Consider the following 17226-nt stretch of genomic DNA (forward strand, 5'->3'; position numbering starts at 1 on the left):
TAACGCTACATACCGGAATGTATTACATTAAGGGTGGAAAGGCAGGGTTTTGCACACTTTCAGAGTCAAAGAGACAGGATGCTGCAGCAATCTGGACAAACATGGATCCAGTCCTAAAAGATATCAAAACGAGATATCCGCAGGTTACCACCGTGCACTTTTGGTCTGGTGGTTCAAGTAAACAGTATAAGAACAAGAATATTTTTTTCCTTCTTTCTTGTATCCCCCCTACACTGGGGTTTGCAAGAGCAACATGGAACTTCTTCCCCACTTCCCATGGTCAGGGCGCACCGGACGGCATTGGCGGAACAGTGAAAAGAGCAGCTGACAACCTGGTCCGAGAGGAAATTATGTGACAGATGGACACACATTCTTTGAAAAGGTCTCAAACAGTCTGAAGAGCGTTCAGCTGTACCACATTGCAGAAGAAGACATGCAAAGATACGATACACTTCTCATGCATCCTCTCAAACAGGTTCCCTCAACAAGACAAATACATCAGGTCATCCCACATGATAACAGGATCCACCACAGGCAACTATCCTGCTTTTGCAGCAAGATGTTGGTTCGAAATACATCACCAGTCCAATTAAGAACACGATACAGCGTAGCCCCTGATGTGATGGACTTCATAGAGCGTGAGCATGTCCGACGCCTGATGCTCAAGGCACAAGTGCAGGTTAGACAAAAATGAAATCTTAAGTAAGCTAATTGAACCTGATTCTAAGCTACAGATTTTGTGTTGCAGTATTGTTGTTAAGTAATGTCAATTTAAGATCACACCCAGTATGAAGTAGGCAGTGCAGGGCAATAACACATCCAACACATCCAACCACACACACGCGCGCACACACACACATACACGCCCCTTTAAAAAAGAAAATCAGGATGAAGACCAAGTAAATGACTACTGACAAAGGAGGAAAGGGAGAGGAGAAGAGGTGGATGAGAAAGAGGAGAGAAGGAAGTAGTGTAGGGGAGGTAGATAAAAACAGAGGGGGGAGGGCCCCTGGTTTCCCTTATTGTTTATTTGATAGTTGGAAACTGTGTATGTGCAATACGTTTATTATAATTGGATTACAGTATGTTCAATTCTCTAATAGCAAGAAGTAGTTTAGTAGTAGTGTGTGTGTGTGTGTGTGTGTGTGTGTGTGTGTGTGTGTGTGTGTGTGTGTGTGTGTGTGTGTGTGTGTGTGTGTGTGTGTGTGTGTGTGTGTGTGTGTGTGTGTGTGTGTGTGTGTGTGTGTGCGCTCGCGCGTCAACAACAGGCCCCCCTCTCTTCCCCCTCTCGTGTGTAAAAGAGACGTTAACACTGTTACAACACGGTTTTGTGTAGCTATTGCGTAAGGTTTTAACTTTAATTGATACAACCAAATCGTCCTTGGGTCACGTGCACCGTTTCACCTTTAACGTCACCCTCAACCAAACCTCACAGCACCGTCACACTAGAGCCAAGCCGATTGGCCGAACGTCTTTGTAACCCCTCCTACCATGGTTTTGATTGGTTCGTATCGTCTGGCTTCTGCCAGCGTGCTTGTCTGTCCCATTATCGCGTTCACTGCGAAAATGGCGAACCTGTGTGTGCGAGCAGCGAGACAGAGCTACCTCTATCTGGCTTCACCTTCATTATCAAGGTAAATTTGTGTTAAATACATCGTCATAAAGGGTTCGTTTTGCTGTAAGGGTTCAAATGATACAGGTGTATTAATGTATTAATGTATTTTTATGGGTATTACTCCCAAAGTCCTCAGCAGCCAGGGTGTCATAACAGTGGATCAATTTATCCTTTACATATTTTCTTCAACAAGGTCACACGTTCAGTATATTGGTGTGTGCCATAGGCTATAATACAACACATGTTTAGCGTTGAGTCTATCGATCAGAATTCGTAGTTATGACCGGGTATTGAACCCGGGACGGAGAGATGATGACATAACCAGACATGGTGATGTCTTGGTTAATTGGTTAGATCTTGAGGAGCTTTGGGTTTGTTTTTTTAAACAAGAAGGACAGGCATGTAATATTGTCTGGAATACCATCCATATACATGTGTATATATATATATAAAACAACATAAAAGTGTACTATACGCACCAACGGAGCCTTCCTGTCCTAACGTCAACATGCCCTCATGTGCGTCAGAATCTCCCATAATTGCATCTACTTGTCCTATCAGGTCGTCCCCTCGGTGGTTATGTACGGCCGCCCAGCGCCAGAACGGCCAGGGACCGGAGGACGAGGCCGAGAAGCTGGAGCAGAGTGCCGCGGAGAAGGCCTCGGCCGAGGAGAAGAGCCAGCTTGAAGGGCAGCTCAAGGAAGTCACAGTGAGTTTGCCTAAAACGACAAACATTCATCAGTAATAGAAAACCCGGTCATTGGATATAAATCTTTAAAAAATAATAATCTGACGAACCACTATCAAGCATTTAAAAGTTAACAATATGAAAAGTTGATGTTGGCCAAGCTGTATAATTCTGAAATAAAATACTTTACATTTTAACAGGTCAGTATTTTTACCTCTTTTCTCAGATTTATCGTAGAAAATGATTAACAAAGTTATTACATGTCTATTAGAAGACCTACACAACGTATAATAGAAATATTCCCCCCAAAACATGAAACCATATTGAGCAGATTATGCTAAATTATTGAAACCATACATTACTATACAATTTATATCTTGGGGGTACTGATACTGGTCATATTTCATTCCATGTGACCTGATCATAATAATCGCCCAATGACATTTGTGGTACATTTTGTATTACAAATGTTTTTTGTAGCCTATTAACCTTCCATATCTTTCTGTTTCTTCAAGGAAAAGTACAAGCGAGCACTCGCAGACACAGAGAACCTGCGGGTCAGGAGTCAGAAGATGGTGGAGGATGCAAAACTATACGGTAGGGTCCACCACGGTCACACAACCACTCAATGCTTTTTGAATGTCTCAATGCAACTCTGTTTAATTGATATGTCCTTGTTTGTGTTTCACTATTTGATATTAAAAAACCCATATCATGCTTTTTAGGGTTACTAATTACATGTGGGGTACTACTAAAATAGGGTTACATGCCTGTATGTTACAAATACCCCTTTTTCTTTTCATCACTTATTGAGGGGCATTCTCGGTGGGCATGATTACTCCCCCTGGCTCAGACTAATATTTTTTTAGATTATCAGACATGTATACAAACGCCATATTACTGTCTAAAGGAAAGGGAAAAGTCGAAAAAAGCATAATGGCACCCCTTTAATCATTTAGAATAGTGCTATAAAACCAAAACGTATAACAAGCCCTCTCCCCCCACCCAGGCGTCCAGGGCTTATGCAAGGACTTGCTGGAGGTGGCGGACATTTTGGAGAAGGCCACGGAGAGCGTGCCCAAGGAGGAGGTGACGGCGAGGAACCCTCACCTGAAGAGCCTGTACGACGGGCTGGTGATGACGGAGGCTCAGGTCCAGAAGGTGTTCACCAAGCACGGCCTGGTCAAGATCAACCCCGACGGGCAGAAGTTTGACCCCTACGAGCACGAGGCGCTCTTCCACGCGCCCATCGACGGCAAGGTCCCCGGCACTGTCGCCGTGGTGACCAAGGTGGGCTACAAGCTCCACGGGCGCACCCTGCGGCCGGCGCTGGTGGGCGTGGCCAAAGCCCACTAAAAGGAAGGGTTTACCTCAACGCAAAGAGAAATGATCCAGGTACAGAGGACTGATGGAGCTCCACTCTCCCTCTGTCTCGTGATACCTGGGAAAGACTGGCTGGGAATCGACTCGGACTGAAGCCTGTCTGGGAATGCTACACATCCAATCCAGTTGTTTGTTTATTTTAACACTTTTCAGGATCTGACCTGTACAGCCATAGTATTTCTTGTCAGATTTCAGTTTAAAGTCATGTATAATTCATTTGACTTGAGAGTTTGGGTGACCTCTAACATCTATGGATGGCGTACACATTGTACATACATCATTGCAGGAAACAAATCCATAAAATAAAAATAAAAATTCCACACCTGAATGAGACGTTTGCTTGAACTATTTATAGAACCAAGATGGTTTGGTGAGATTTCCTACAATGTTTTATGTTGTATTGGGCTACACGTGAAACCAGAAGTACACCTGTCAGAATGCTATTAGATATCCAGCATTTTGGGTTCATTCCAGAGATTTTAGTCTACTTTATATAAACAAATTTAATGTATGTTTAATAATAAACATTGTTTTGTCATTTATCATGTGCATTTTATGGGGGACTGAAGAATTGAACAAGCCATTGGGTTCTAACTCTGTGGACGGAAACTTATTTTGAACTGTTGGCTGTGTAGATAACAACTTGGTCATTTCAACGTCATCATGGGAAGATTTGTCATGATGGTGTTGAGTGTTTGGATTATCACCGTCCTGTAAGGTTGTTTAGCAAAGCAATCTCCAGTACTACAGCATCTAAATAAATGTGTTGATTTAAAAAAGGTCATTTTTGTTTAGTTCTCCCCTTTATAACAGTATTTGGTTAATGGACAAAGGATGTCAACTGTGTTTTGGAAGTTGACAGGCTGTTGTGTAAAAACGTAGCATTTAAATGGGTGGAAGCCTTGATTCAATACCTTGAGTGCACTGCACAGCATGCAGGGAGTTGAGCTCAGTTCAGCTTCAATCAGATTGTTTTCTTATTGGCAATATGAAACCAAGCAGGGTTGTGATGAGATCATTTTTAGAGTTCTACTGCTACATAATCTGTGCTTAAAGTAGTGATACAGATGCCTCAGCAAAAGCAGGTTAATGGTCAGTATCAATGAGATGCTGAGGAAATAGTTTATAAAAAATGTTGACGAATGAACAGGCATATTTGAAAGTATAAAGCATTTGCACCTTTTTAATACAAAAACATACACACTGTGTCATGTGCAACCACAGTTAATAGAACAGCAAAAACGCACAAATGTAAGTTTATATAGACTTATGAATAAACTATTGGTATAAAATGGAACAGCTCGAAAACATGCCATGACTAGACGGAGGTTTAGAAAAATGGATTTTACACACCCTCCTATATTTGCTGGTCTTAATTACAAAAGCTATACAATTCTGAAATAAAATACTGTACATTTCACAGGTCAGTATTTTAACCTCTTAGATTTATCATACAAAATTATTTACAAAGTTGCACAACGTATAATGGAAAATATATTCCCCCAAAACATGAAACAATATTGAGCAATTTGAATTGCTATTTTTTCAGAGACATGTATCCATGAAGGGAATCTTATGGGGAACCCAACAGCTAGCTTCACATGCAGAATTACAACATTTTGGTCAAATACTCGAGACAGCGACGGCTTTCTCTCCGCAGTAGGAAAGAAGAAGACTGTTACACAATCACGTATTATGTTGAATGGAACCAACCACACTAGCCAATGAAAAAGGAGTCCCCTCACTTAAACGATGAAAAAAAACTGCCATGGTCAAAATGCAGGAAAGCCTCCACTGACATACGACGTACCCACTGCCAAAAACATGAAGGATGTATGGGGGGATCTTTGAGAAAAAGTATTAATCATGCTTTTTGTGTGCAAATGTAGCATCTTTTTACAGGTCCTGACAGTCCTGACAAAAGACCACACACATTCTGGATCTGTCATTCCCCTGTCCAATTAATCCCACCTAGCTCCCCGTCTAAAGTAACTTTTTTTTCTCAAATGCAGATGAAGGGAAATGATCTTCGCTGTGCCCGATGAACATTTAAACACCCCATTATGAGACCCTTTCTCTCTTCACAAGAACAATGAAGATTTGGACAATGATAGGCTCAGAGGGAGAAAGCATTGGAAGACAATCAACAAATATTAAACACACTTCACTTGTAGGCTTAACAATGACACCTACTTTTCAAACTACTTGCCCAAACCAACTAATAACCTGACATTTGGATATTATTGATAAGCTATTCAAGTGAACTGGTTACTGCTCAGCACTTCCAAGGTGCACATCCAGAATGTGAGGTTGGCAATGAGCCACAGTGTTTCAGGGTGACAAAACATAAGTCAAGACACAACCACCTTTCTCCATCCTTGAAGAAGGCGCCATTAAAAGGAGATGAAACAGATGAAAGCACTCACTAGCCATGCATTATATTACCAAAACAGAGCAAACCATGAGTTAAAACAATGACTGTACGTGCCGGGAAAAATTGTGTCCAAAATGTTTGTTTTTTTAATATATAATGCCCTAAAGACTAGGCTTTCCCCTTTATAAGTACTCTGGGGGAATCAGAGCAATGTTATCACAGTCTGTTGAGCAAATTAAGCTAGGTCTTATCCGACTTTTGATCTACTGGGTGCCGAAATGCAAAAGCTTTAGATATAAAACTGCTCTAGCAAACTGTAATAATTCCAGGGCTCCATTGGAGCCATAGTTCCATCTCTGTGCCTTCCAGAATAACCTCCTTTTACGTTCAATGGAAATATTAATTTCAATCCCTCTCGGCTTTCAGCACCGAAAGGTTATGTTAGGTGATCACAGTCTCCAACACGAATCAACATCGTCCATTATGAGCTGCCATAATAAAGAACAGTCATTGGCTGGGTCAGTGTTCAGCCTGAACCTTCTCAGTTTCTACGTCAATGAGAGTTAACCCTCAGTGATGCACACTCACCAGGTAAACCTGTTTGATTCATATTACCATAGGGTCTCTGTACTTTAATGCAAAAATAAAGGCCTATGATTTCACCGTTACCATTAGTATGAAAATACTGGAAATACTTAAATTCAAAATGTTGTTTGTTCTCTCCTTGCAATTATTCAAGTTATACTTTGAAAAGGGGGGGGGGGGGGGGGGGGGCAAGCAAGCACGGCCCGACCGGTAATCGTCTCTCTCTCACCAACAGCCAATAAACAAGTGACGGCGGGGACGTCCCGCTGTTAGGAGGCGTCCCGTGAGATCCAGCCGCTCTCCGTCAGGAAGGTGAGGATGCGCTTCCTGAGCACCTTGTCCAGGTAGCCGGGCAGCCGGCTCTTTGCCGGGATGCCCTGCCTCTTCTGCAGGTGGTCCTTGATGATGAGGGTCTTGACGGTGAGGTAGCGCCCGGGGCTGAGGTTCAGCGAGCTGCACAGCACCTTCTCGCGGTCCGACAGCAGCTCAAAGCCCCCCAGGTTCTCGATGGCGGAAAACTCCCCGTCCTTGCCCTCCTCTTTGATCCCCGCCACGCCCCCTCCCCCACCTCCGCCTCCGATGCCCGCCCCGCCGGCTCCGATCCCAAGCACGCCTCCGGAGCCCGGCGCCCCGCCCCCGCCCCCTCCGCCTCCGGCCAACCCCGCCCCTCCGCCCCCCCGCTTCGACGACAGCGACACGCCCTTGACGTTCTCCTTGCGCTTCTCGCGCTTGTGCCGCGCCGCCTCGTACTCGGCCGCCTCGTCCAGCCGCGCGATGCCGTTGCGCCGGTAGCGCTGCAGCTCGCGCACCTTGGCCCGCAGCGCGCGCTCCTTGTGCACGTTGTCGAAGAACTCCTCGAACTCCCGGTGGGCCATGAACTGGCAGAGCACCCGCAGGCGCGCCCGCTGCTCCTTCTCCTCCTTGGTGATCTTGCGCTTGGGCGTGGCCGGGGCGCCGGCCCCCCCACCGCCGCCGCCAGCTCCCGTAGCCGCGAGGATACCGGAGGAGACGACCCCCAGGGCAGTGGCCCCCGACCCTGGTCCTGCCACCGCGCCTCCTCCTCCTACTCCTACTCCACCTCCTCCCCCCCCCGCCGCCGCCGCCGTGCTCCCAGCCGTCCCTCCTCCTACTCCTCCTCCACCTCCTCCTCCCCCCCCCGGCCTCTCCTTGTCCTTCTTGTCGCGGCCGAGGAAGGCCGGCACCAGGCTGTAGTCGCGGGCCACGTTCTTGCGGCGCTGGCGCTCGCGCAGCTTGCGCACGTACATGTCGACGTGGGCGCGCTTCATCTCGATGTCCACGTCCTCGTCGTCGTAGTTCACCGACAGGCCGCTGATGAGCTTCTCGGCGTCCTGGTCGTACTCCACCTCATAGTCGTCCCGCAGCGGCATGTAGCCCAGCTGCTGCTGCTCGGCCAGGGACACGTCCAGCGGGGGCAGCGGGGTGGTGAGGGACGGGGAAAGGGGCCCCCCGCTGGGACAGGTGTGGTCCGTGACGCGGTTGGGGATGTTGTCGGGGATGCAGGCCTTGCCCAGGTTGCCGTGGATGTACATGGTGACGTAGTGCTCCATGACCTCCTGGGGCGTCCGCGAGGCACCCACGTGCGTGGCCATGTCCTCCTGGGAAGCGAGGGGAAACACAAGCGACTCGCGTTAAGGGGGATCGATGGAGGAAACGACCAACGTAGATAGTTTAAATAACTGTGGATATTTTATCAGGTAAAAGGAATTGGGATTGGTTAATTTGGTTGTTAAAGATTATTAACAACACATTATTTACACACAATCTATAAATCGCATACTATTGTAGCAGTATACTATTTATACATCTGTGACTTCAATTCCCAATGAAAATATTGAAAGTAGAATAAGTAGATTATTTAAATGTTTAAGATCTTTCATTAAGAAGCAAAATCGATCGTCCCATAACATGTACATTGCATGTGAACTGTTAACTTGACTTGATTCGTCATCCACAAGTTGCTCTTCTTTTTCCCCCCAAAACATCGATTCTCTTCAGATGTGTGCAGACTCTTTGACTCATGCATGCATAATATAGAGGTGGATTGGCAAATAAACCCCAGACAAACAAAGCTACAGCTTAATTTTTTTTATAATACACAAAAACTATTTCGGTCCACAGATAATGAACACATACTCATTTCGGTTTCTTAAAACAATAGTACTTGCTGAGGTTGTTTATATACTGTATGTCATACAGTGACGATACCCTGCTTACAGATTATAACCAGAAATGTGAATAATTAATCAGTCATCTAAAGTGAACAAAAACCAAACACGCAAACTTAAAGTCACACATACCCAGTTTCCAAAGCCATACTGCTCGATGGCATCGAGCAGCGCCTGCTCCTCCCTGCCGGTCCAGCCTCCCTCCGCCTCCGGACCCCAGAGGGGGAAGCGGCCGCCGTCCACCTGCTGGTAGCCGTGCCACCTCCGGTGGGTCCCTATCTCCGCACCGGCCGAGAAGCACTCGGGGCACAGCTCGATGTCGGGGCAGTCGGTGCAGCGGAGCCGCAGGTTGGTGACGTCTGCAAGGCAGTTCACGCAGTACTTCTTCTTCCCGAGGTCGGCCATGTTTGCTCGCTGCTCCGCTTGTTGTTGGATGATGCAGCGCATGCGCACTGGCGGTTGTCTTTGCTGCGCCGATGACTCTTTGCCTCATGAATATTCATGACCGTGCGGTGAGCGGTTGTGATTGGCTCAGACAACTGACGTTTGAAGACAACTGGAGACAACATGAATGGCTGTCACCGACGAATAAATAATAATAACAATTATAACCTGACTTCGTTTGAATTGGTAGCATTTTAAACGTACAAAATTATCACAAAAAGTATATTCTTATTAAACATGTTGTGATAATTGTATACGTTTAAAACGTTACTCGTTTCCTCATGAATATTAATGAGCGTTGAGGCGAGTGATTGTGATTGGCTCACAGACCTAACGTTTCCACGACAACTGGAGATAACATGAAGGGTTGTCACCCACGACTAAAGGCACACAAGAACTAACCTGACCTCGTTTGAAAAGGTGGTTTTAAAGGTATGCAATTATCACAAAAAGTATAATACGATCATGCTATTATAGTATGAAGTATTTCGAACTTGCCTGACTTTTTTCAACTTATGACCCAAATGGAGGAAGCAGAGGGAATAGATAAAAATGAAAATGACCACAAGTTGGAGAACGAAAACTCTGAGTCAGATAACGAGAACATACACGAAGCAACTTCGATCGATTCATCTGAAGAGCTCTTCAAACCTCCTCTCCACAATGAGGAGGAAACGGCTATTGAAGGAACGTCAACAGAGCCAGACACACAGTCAGGGGGTCTCGGAGCCGGCCCAGAGCACGAGGGCGGGCCTTCTGCTGCTCAGGTTACAGAAGAGGCTGAAGAGCGCCGGGCCTCTGTTGCTACGGTTACAGCAGAGGCCGAACCTACAGAACCAGGAGGAGACGGGGAACACGATGATGACCGAAACGACCCGGACATCAGCAGCGTGAGCTTGGTTTTGGAAGATGACGACGAGGCCCCTCGTGAGACGGACCCGCCCTCCCGTGAGGACAGTGTCGGGTCCGAGTCCCCCGGGGAGGGAGCCTCGAGCAACGGGCGCGAGGAGGAAGAAGGGGCGTATGCGCAACTCTATTACCAGCTGTGCGCGGAGAGGGAAGAGATCCTTCAGCACAGCGGGGAACTGCAAACCAAGATCGCAGAGAACTTAGTGTTTTGGAAAGATACCGGAGGAGACGGCCAGCCAGAAGAGGGGATTTGGCCGTTGGATGAGCTCCAGCAGATCTATGAAACCTACCTGACCCAACTGGGTGACCTCAAGAAAGCGCAGGCGGAAATAAGGGAGTTACAGACCCAAGAGTTGCAGCAGGTGAGTCTGGCAGCGGTTGATCCAATGTGACTAGAACGACCCTAGAACCAAGCACGCATGCACACACAGGCAGGCAGGCCAACAGACGGACAGACAGACAAACAGACAGACACAAGCACACACAGACACACACAAACAAACAAATTAAATGTACCCACCATTTCCACAGGTGTAAATGGTGGGCACTAGGGGGTGGCCAAACGCATCTTTTGGGGATGCGTGTACCAATCCCGGCCCCGCTGTCGACAGGCCCCTGGAACCAACCAACAGACTATCTAACTCCCCCCTTTCGTGTCCCCCACAGCAAGTGGAATCCGAATGGCGGGAACTCGTGGCCCTCAAACGCCACGCGGCCATGACGGCCCCGGGGCCACAGGCGGCGCGCGCCGGCGTCGACGAGGTCCTGGGGCGGGAGCGGAAATGCATGGACGAGCTGGTCGCCACCAAGATGGCGGACGTCCAGTCCAAGAGGAAGAGCCGCACCCAGCCGCAGACGGAGAGCGTGTCCGACATGCTGCAGATGGTAGAGCAGAGGAAGGAGAGGCAGCTGCTGGCAGAGAAGTGTGACGAGGATCTGCGGAAGATACGGAAGAACTATGCAAGCACAATGCAGGTACACCTCCACCTCTCCATGGTATAAAGGTAGCACCATGGAGGTACACCTCCACCTCTAGGTACAACTCCACCTCGATGGGTATAAAGGTAGCACCATGGAGGTACACCTCCACCTCTATGGGTATAAAGGTAGCACCATGGAGGTACACCTCCACCTCTATGGGTATAAAGGGAGCACCATGGAGGTATACCTCCACCTCTATGGGTATAAAGGGAGCACCATGGAGGTACACCTCCATCTCTATGGGTATAAAGGTAGCACCATGGAGGTACACCTCCACCTCTATGGGTATTAAGGTAGCCCCATCATGGTACCTCTACCTCTCTCTTTGTAGAGTTCCCTTCCATCGTTCTCCATTCCCTCTCCTCCTCTGCCCAGGTCACGGTTCACATCAGGGAGAGCCTCCAGTGGATCCAGGCGGAGAACCAGGCCAAGAGCGCCCAGCTGGCCCACTGGGAAGGCCTGCTGGCCCAGAAGAGGGAGCTGCTCACGGGGGCCAAGAGGGCCTGCAACCGCCTGCGCTCCCGAGCCCTGGACCTGAGGCAGCGCTGCGGCATGCTGGGAAACGTGGCTCTGCTCAGAGACTTTGAGGAGCAGGTGGACGCCTGCGGACACCTGGAGGGCGACGAGGGGAGTCTCCGACAGCGCCACTCCGAGGCGGCTCTTAAGTGCGCACGCTGGAAGACGAAGCTGGGGAAGAGCTGATTGGGGGGTGTGTGTATGATTACAATTATATATCTATAATTGTTATAATACATTTGTTATAAAGCCTGTTGCCTCTCCCTTGTTTTAGATAGATGGTCTGATAGGGTACCAGGTACTTTGCAAAATTTAATTCACGCGTGATAAGGAGTATCACAACCACTATGATAGTAAAGGGATAAAGTATGCTGGGAAAATAAAAAAACATTGACCGAATAGATGTTTATGATGCACAAAATCTTTGCCTTGTTGTTATATATATATACAGATATGACTAACATGATGATCACAGTACAATACCATCACACCTTTCTAATTAATTGTAGCTAAATTAAACAATATAATTATCATCCACAATGTAATTGGTTGCATTGGTAGAAGTCGGTTGCTTTGGCTGGTTGAGTGGTACAACAGAATACAGCACATTAAACGGGGTTTATTAGTATTGTAAGAATTTACAAACCATTCTTCACAGGTATGTGATGTATCTGTAGAGATGTCCACTCCGCACCAGTCGGTGGCGGTATTGCATTACTCACTTCAATAAAATAAAAATAAATAATGCTTCCGGAGCACGAAAATATAAACATTAATTTCAGCCATCCGCATCCACAGACCAGGAATACACCCCATTAACTGCAGGAAAACGACGGATAGTCACTTTGTATTTTCTCAAGGTAAGGTATATGATTCAAGTCAATGAATATGTGTTAGATCGTTATTTGTATCGTCAATGAACGTTGACATAACGTAACTGCAGTGTCTAGTCTGTCACATGGCACAATTTCGTAAGAATGTCGTTATTTGTTCACATAATAAGATTCCATTTCTTAAATGACTTATTATGCAAATGCATGTGTTTATGCATGGTTATCTAATACGATAAACAAGGTTGGTGCATCGTGCAGCAAGCCTAACCAGCTGGTCTCCACGCATTAAAAGATGCATGCATGTTCTTGTTCTCTGCAGGCTCTTCACCAGCGAGTTCTCCTGCAGATCCACAGACTATCATGACCGACGGACGAGCCCCAGGGGCGGCCGTGCTCCCCCAGAACCCGCTGACGTCGCCCTCCGGCGGCCTCCAGTCGGTGGAGATGGACCCGGTGGAGTACACCCTCCGCAAGCGCCTTCCCCGCAAACTCCCCAAGCGGCGCAACGACGTCTACGTGAACATGAAGACGGACTTCCGCGCACAGCTGGCGCGCTGTCAGAAGCTGCTGGAGGGCGGGGGGCACCGGGAGATCTGCGTGCACGGCCTGGGCCTGGCCATCAACCGGGCCATCAACATCGCCCTGCAGCTGCAGGCCAGCAGCCAGGGGGCGCTGCAGTTGGCCGCCAACACTTCCACTGTTGAGCTGGTGGACGACCTTGAGCCGGACGACCCCGACGAGGCCCCCGGGGAGCCCATGACGCGCACGCGCAATAACTCTGCCATTCATATTAAAGTGTATTACCCCAGCCCATAGTGTGTGTGTGTGTGTGTGTGTGTGTGTGTGTGTGTGTGTGTGTGTGTGTGTGTGTGTGTGTGTGTGTGTGTGTGTGTGTGTGTGTGTGTGTGTGTGTGTGTGTGTGTGTGTGTGTGTGTGTGTGTGCGCGTGCCATTTGTCACTGTTCTGGTGGGGTCGCTGACCTTCAAGGAAATGGCTATAAATTGAATCCTGTGTTTCCTGTTTAAACTGAGTGTTTATTTCTTGTATTGTGTTGTCTGTGATAAGTAGAATGTGGTGCAAATTTATTAGGCAACTTTTAGTTTATTTCTGGAAATGTTCAACATGACATGCTTATATATTGCAGTGCCAAATGTGAATCCCTCTTTAATTTTAAGGCCTACGGAAATATTTTGTGTTCATATTTATATACATATATCTAAGGAATATATTGTCAACGTGTCATGAAAAATAAAGTGGAATTGGGATAGAAGAGGTGTTCGTGCAGTCATTCACTCACGTGTGAACTGCAGGCGTATCGGTAAAGTGGGACCAATATTTGACTTCCCAGCAGGGACGCTGGAAGTAATTCACAGTTGGGGGGGCTGAGAAACGTTCCGATGACGTCGTAATGCGAAATGTCAAACATAAATAAATAACGTTCTCGATAGGGTGTTACACTTGGTTATTTATATGCCTAGTAATCATGTGATAAAGGCTATAATGAGATGTCATCACAACCAACCTGTATTAGACCAGAGGTTTTAGAAATACACCATGACCTTGGGTGTTTTGAAAGGCGCCTCTAAATTAAATGTATTATTATTATTATTATTATTATAAGGCCAACTTGTGAATGTGCTTCATTGAATCACACATGAAATGCAAGTATTTCTCAGAATATGTCTTTAATTAATGGTGCGTTCGAGTATTCTCTGCGAACCGACTCGGATCTCGGATCTGATGCCACGCCCACACTTCAAGCGTTTTATTATTTCGCTCGGTCGTTGGAGGAAAACATGGACGCCACCCGGAAAGTTGTTGTCGCGGTAGCATTGGCAGAGGACCAGGCGATCCAATATAAGTAGGCTATAGGCCATAGTCAAGTCAAGTCAAAGGGGCGTGTTTGTGCGTGTCGCTAGGCAACGTCCTCGGACCTCCGAGACGGATGGATATTAAAACGCACCATAAGACCTCAAATATTTAATTACACGCACAAGGTACTGATATTATGCATTAGACAGTGTTATGAACAAGTAACATAGCCTAGATGAGGCTATCTGGAGAAGTTTTCATTAGCAAAACGCCTGGCTGGGAACGAAAAATCTTTTGGCTGAAAAGGCTCCTCACTCAGACTGTAGCTAGTGCTAGCTTCCCCGCTAGTAGCAGCAACAGAATCCACCGACGGCGCCGCAGCAGTTAGCATCGCCGGCTCATCCAAGCTCTCCTCCTCCGGTCTGATTGGGGGGTGATCCTTTGATGGTAATGCTGGTAAAGACACTTGAATACTGACACATTCTACATTCGTAGTGTTTTGCCTTTTGGTGGAACCATGACCCACAGGATCTTTGAAAAAATCCGAAATTCTTTTCTGACTCATACTTTTTAGCTCTGTTTTTAGCTCTGTTCAAAATGCTAGTGCTAGCCTAGTTGATGACGCCCAGAGTAGAACACTTTAAACGGTCGTTATGCTGTGTTTGTGGTACTACATTTTGTGAATCAAATCATGCTTGTGACGTTTATAGTCAAATATGTTGTTTGAGTTATGTAAATAAAATGTCAATAGTATAATAATAGTCTGATAGATTTATGTATTTATTTATTTGCACGGGGGTTTTTGCATTTCACATTCAGCCTCTCGCCACCAGGGGGGGCTGGGGGGGCTGCAGCCCCCCCAGCCCCCCCACTTCCAGCGTCCATGCTTCCCAGTTGTGATGGATTAGCCCTGCAGATGGTACGGTCCATTAGTAGGCCTCCTCTCTGGCTGGACTTGTCACGTGTTGACTTTGTAATTAATTGGAGTGGACCTAAAGGCATTGCATATGCACTATTTTACTTTACTTTAATTTAATTTGGCAGACATCTTTGTCGAAGGCGACATACAACATATTTGACAAGCAGTACAATTATTGTAAAGCAGCATTATTGTAAGGTAATCCAAAGCAGACATTGTGTGTGGTCTTGCTAAAAACTTGCAAGCAAGTACAGAACACAATAAATGAATAAAAGAAGGACGAATAGAGTCTCAAGACATCAGATGTGGCTAGATCAGTTAAGTCTCTAAAACACTAGCTTTCAAAAGTTTGGGGTCACCCAGACAATTTCATGTTTCTCTTGAAAACTCGCACCTTTATTGAACAGTTTTCAGCTGTGCTAACACAGCTGAAAAGCCTTTTAACACAATTAGCTAAATAATGTACCATTAGGACACCGGAGTGATGGTTGCTGGAAATGGGCCTCTGTACAAGTAGATATTACATTAAAAATCTGCCGTTTCCAGCCAGAATAGTCATTTACCACATTAATAATGTCTAGATTGTATTTCTGAATCATTTCATGTTATCTTTATTGCAACATGATCTCACAGGAATCCGTGAAATGACTACGGTCGGACGCTTAACTCGAAATCCGTGGCCAGATCACGAAAACACACCGATATCCGTGTGTGAGCCACGGAATAACAGTGTAATTTACTTGCATTGGGGTAAATTCCGTGGCCACATCACAGACAATTGAAGTGATTCCGTCAGACCACCACGGATTTTGAGTTAAGCCCCCGCTGTGGTCAAATGTGGCACAAACACAGATTGAAACGGGAGCACACACACAGATTGAAACGGGAATCTGTGTGTGTGCCACGGAATATCATTGTCATTTACTTGCATTGGAGCAACTTCCGTGGACACAACAAGGACAATTTAAGTGTTTCAGTGAGACCACCCCGGGTTTTGAGTTAAGCCCCCGTGGTCGACTCGCTCGTTAAAACGGGGATCCGTGTGTGAGCCACGGAACATCAGCGTCATTAACTTGCATTGGAGCTAATTCCGTGGCCACATCACGGAAATCGGCGTGTTTCCGTGATGTGTCCACGGATTTCGAGTTATTCGTCCGTAGTCATTTCACGGATTCCTGTGAGACCAGGTTGCTTTATTAAAAAAAAGTGCCTTTTCTTTAAAAAATAAGGACAATTCTAAGTCAAAGTACCGCAGACGGTGGTGTATTTATTTATCCTTATCCCAAGGAAGAATTAGGAAGCAGAGATGAAGCGTCGTTGTTAATGTTGCAGGTCTTAGGGAGGACTTCGGGTCCAGCTCCCCATTTCTGTCCTCTTGTTGCCCAATTGTGATCCAACATAGTAATTATCAGTTTTTTTGTGACTTTATTTCTCCCTGAATAAGCGGTAGCATATCAGCTGAGATAAGGACATCCATGAGGATTGTTAAAACACACTCTGAACCTTGAACGTGGGAAAATCAAATTGGTTAGTTGGCCGCCACTGCGTGAGGCAAACCACACACTCCAGTGTCTCCAACCCACTGCCAAAATGTCCCTTATCGGTTGATTTCACCAGACCTTGTTTCTCCCCCAATAGACTTGTTGTTGACACATAACAAATCCACATCCTTTTTTTAAGCCCGCCAATAATATTTTGAGTTAAAATAACTAAAGAATGGTGGGAATGCAGAGGGCTAAAGGAAAAAACAAGAAAGTAAAACATCATCAGGAAACAAATCTCTTGGTCACCATCCGTCATTCAAGCTGGGAAGCAACAACTAACTAACTAACTAGACTCTTGATGAAGTGTACGCGCGTCCCTCGTCAGCGACGCAGAGTTCCAGTGTGGACTGATTGCTATGCCTGTGACGTGAAGCGATGACATACGAGAGTGGGAACAACGCACTGTTTGCAAGTGTGAATGAGAAAGCCTGGGAGTC

General features: G+C 46.5%; 4 protein-coding genes across 4 annotated transcripts; 3 read left to right on the plus strand and 1 right to left on the minus strand.

The window, feature by feature from the left end:
- Positions 1 to 1505: 1505 nt before the first annotated feature.
- Positions 1506 to 4228, plus strand: grpel1 (GrpE-like 1, mitochondrial). The gene is made up of 4 exons (XM_060076680.1): positions 1506 to 1634; positions 2177 to 2324; positions 2819 to 2900; positions 3313 to 4228. Exons 1-4 carry the CDS (start codon positions 1567 to 1569, stop codon positions 3657 to 3659), a joined length of 645 nt encoding a protein of 214 aa, XP_059932663.1. The 5' UTR covers positions 1506 to 1566; the 3' UTR covers positions 3660 to 4228.
- A 613-nt stretch (positions 4229 to 4841) lies between these two features.
- tada2b (transcriptional adaptor 2B) lies at positions 4842 to 9406 on the minus strand. The gene is made up of 2 exons (XM_060076678.1): positions 8964 to 9406; positions 4842 to 8261 (listed from the first exon to the last, which is right to left on the minus strand). Exons 1-2 carry the CDS (start codon positions 9276 to 9278, stop codon positions 6915 to 6917), a joined length of 1662 nt encoding a protein of 553 aa, XP_059932661.1. The 5' UTR covers positions 9279 to 9406; the 3' UTR covers positions 4842 to 6914.
- Positions 9407 to 9490: 84 nt separating this feature from the next.
- On the plus strand, positions 9491 to 12428 carry ccdc96 (coiled-coil domain containing 96). Its single transcript, XM_060076679.1, has 3 exons — positions 9491 to 10546; positions 10851 to 11159; positions 11541 to 12428. Exons 1-3 carry the CDS (start codon positions 9791 to 9793, stop codon positions 11865 to 11867), a joined length of 1392 nt encoding a protein of 463 aa, XP_059932662.1. The 5' UTR covers positions 9491 to 9790; the 3' UTR covers positions 11868 to 12428.
- Positions 12387 to 13784, plus strand: pop7 (POP7 homolog, ribonuclease P/MRP subunit). Its single transcript, XM_060076681.1, has 2 exons — positions 12387 to 12541; positions 12834 to 13784. The coding sequence occupies exon 2, from the start codon at positions 12875 to 12877 to the stop codon at positions 13328 to 13330; it is 456 nt and encodes a 151-aa protein (XP_059932664.1). The 5' UTR covers positions 12387 to 12541; positions 12834 to 12874; the 3' UTR covers positions 13331 to 13784.
- The last annotated feature ends 3442 nt before the right edge of the window (positions 13785 to 17226 follow it).

Source organism: Gadus macrocephalus, chromosome 17 (genome assembly GCF_031168955.1).
Source record: "Gadus macrocephalus chromosome 17, ASM3116895v1".
In the NCBI taxonomy this organism is placed as follows: Eukaryota; Metazoa; Chordata; class Actinopteri; order Gadiformes; family Gadidae; genus Gadus; species Gadus macrocephalus.

Excerpts from the sequence above, each read along its gene's own strand:
- ccdc96 (XM_060076679.1), top strand. The coding sequence starts at position 9,791 with ATGACCCAAATGGAGGAAGCAGAGGGAATAGATAAAAATGAAAATGAC. Across the intron at positions 10,547-10,850 it reads AGACCCAAGAGTTGCAGCAG|CAAGTGGAATCCGAATGGCG; the intron begins GTGAGTCTGGCA and ends TGTCCCCCACAG. Across the intron at positions 11,160-11,540 it reads ACTATGCAAGCACAATGCAG|GTCACGGTTCACATCAGGGA; the intron begins GTACACCTCCAC and ends TCCTCTGCCCAG.
- grpel1 (XM_060076680.1), top strand. The coding sequence starts at position 1,567 with ATGGCGAACCTGTGTGTGCGAGCAGCGAGACAGAGCTACCTCTATCTG. Across the intron at positions 1,635-2,176 it reads GCTTCACCTTCATTATCAAG|GTCGTCCCCTCGGTGGTTAT; the intron begins GTAAATTTGTGT and ends TTGTCCTATCAG. Across the intron at positions 2,901-3,312 it reads GGAGGATGCAAAACTATACG|GCGTCCAGGGCTTATGCAAG; the intron begins GTAGGGTCCACC and ends CCCCCCACCCAG.
- pop7 (XM_060076681.1), top strand. The coding sequence starts at position 12,875 with ATGACCGACGGACGAGCCCCAGGGGCGGCCGTGCTCCCCCAGAACCCG.
- tada2b (XM_060076678.1), bottom strand. The coding sequence starts at position 9,278 with ATGCGCTGCATCATCCAACAACAAGCGGAGCAGCGAGCAAACATGGCC. Across the intron at positions 8,262-8,963 it reads AGTATGGCTTTGGAAACTGG|GAGGACATGGCCACGCACGT; the intron begins GTATGTGTGACT and ends CTCGCTTCCCAG.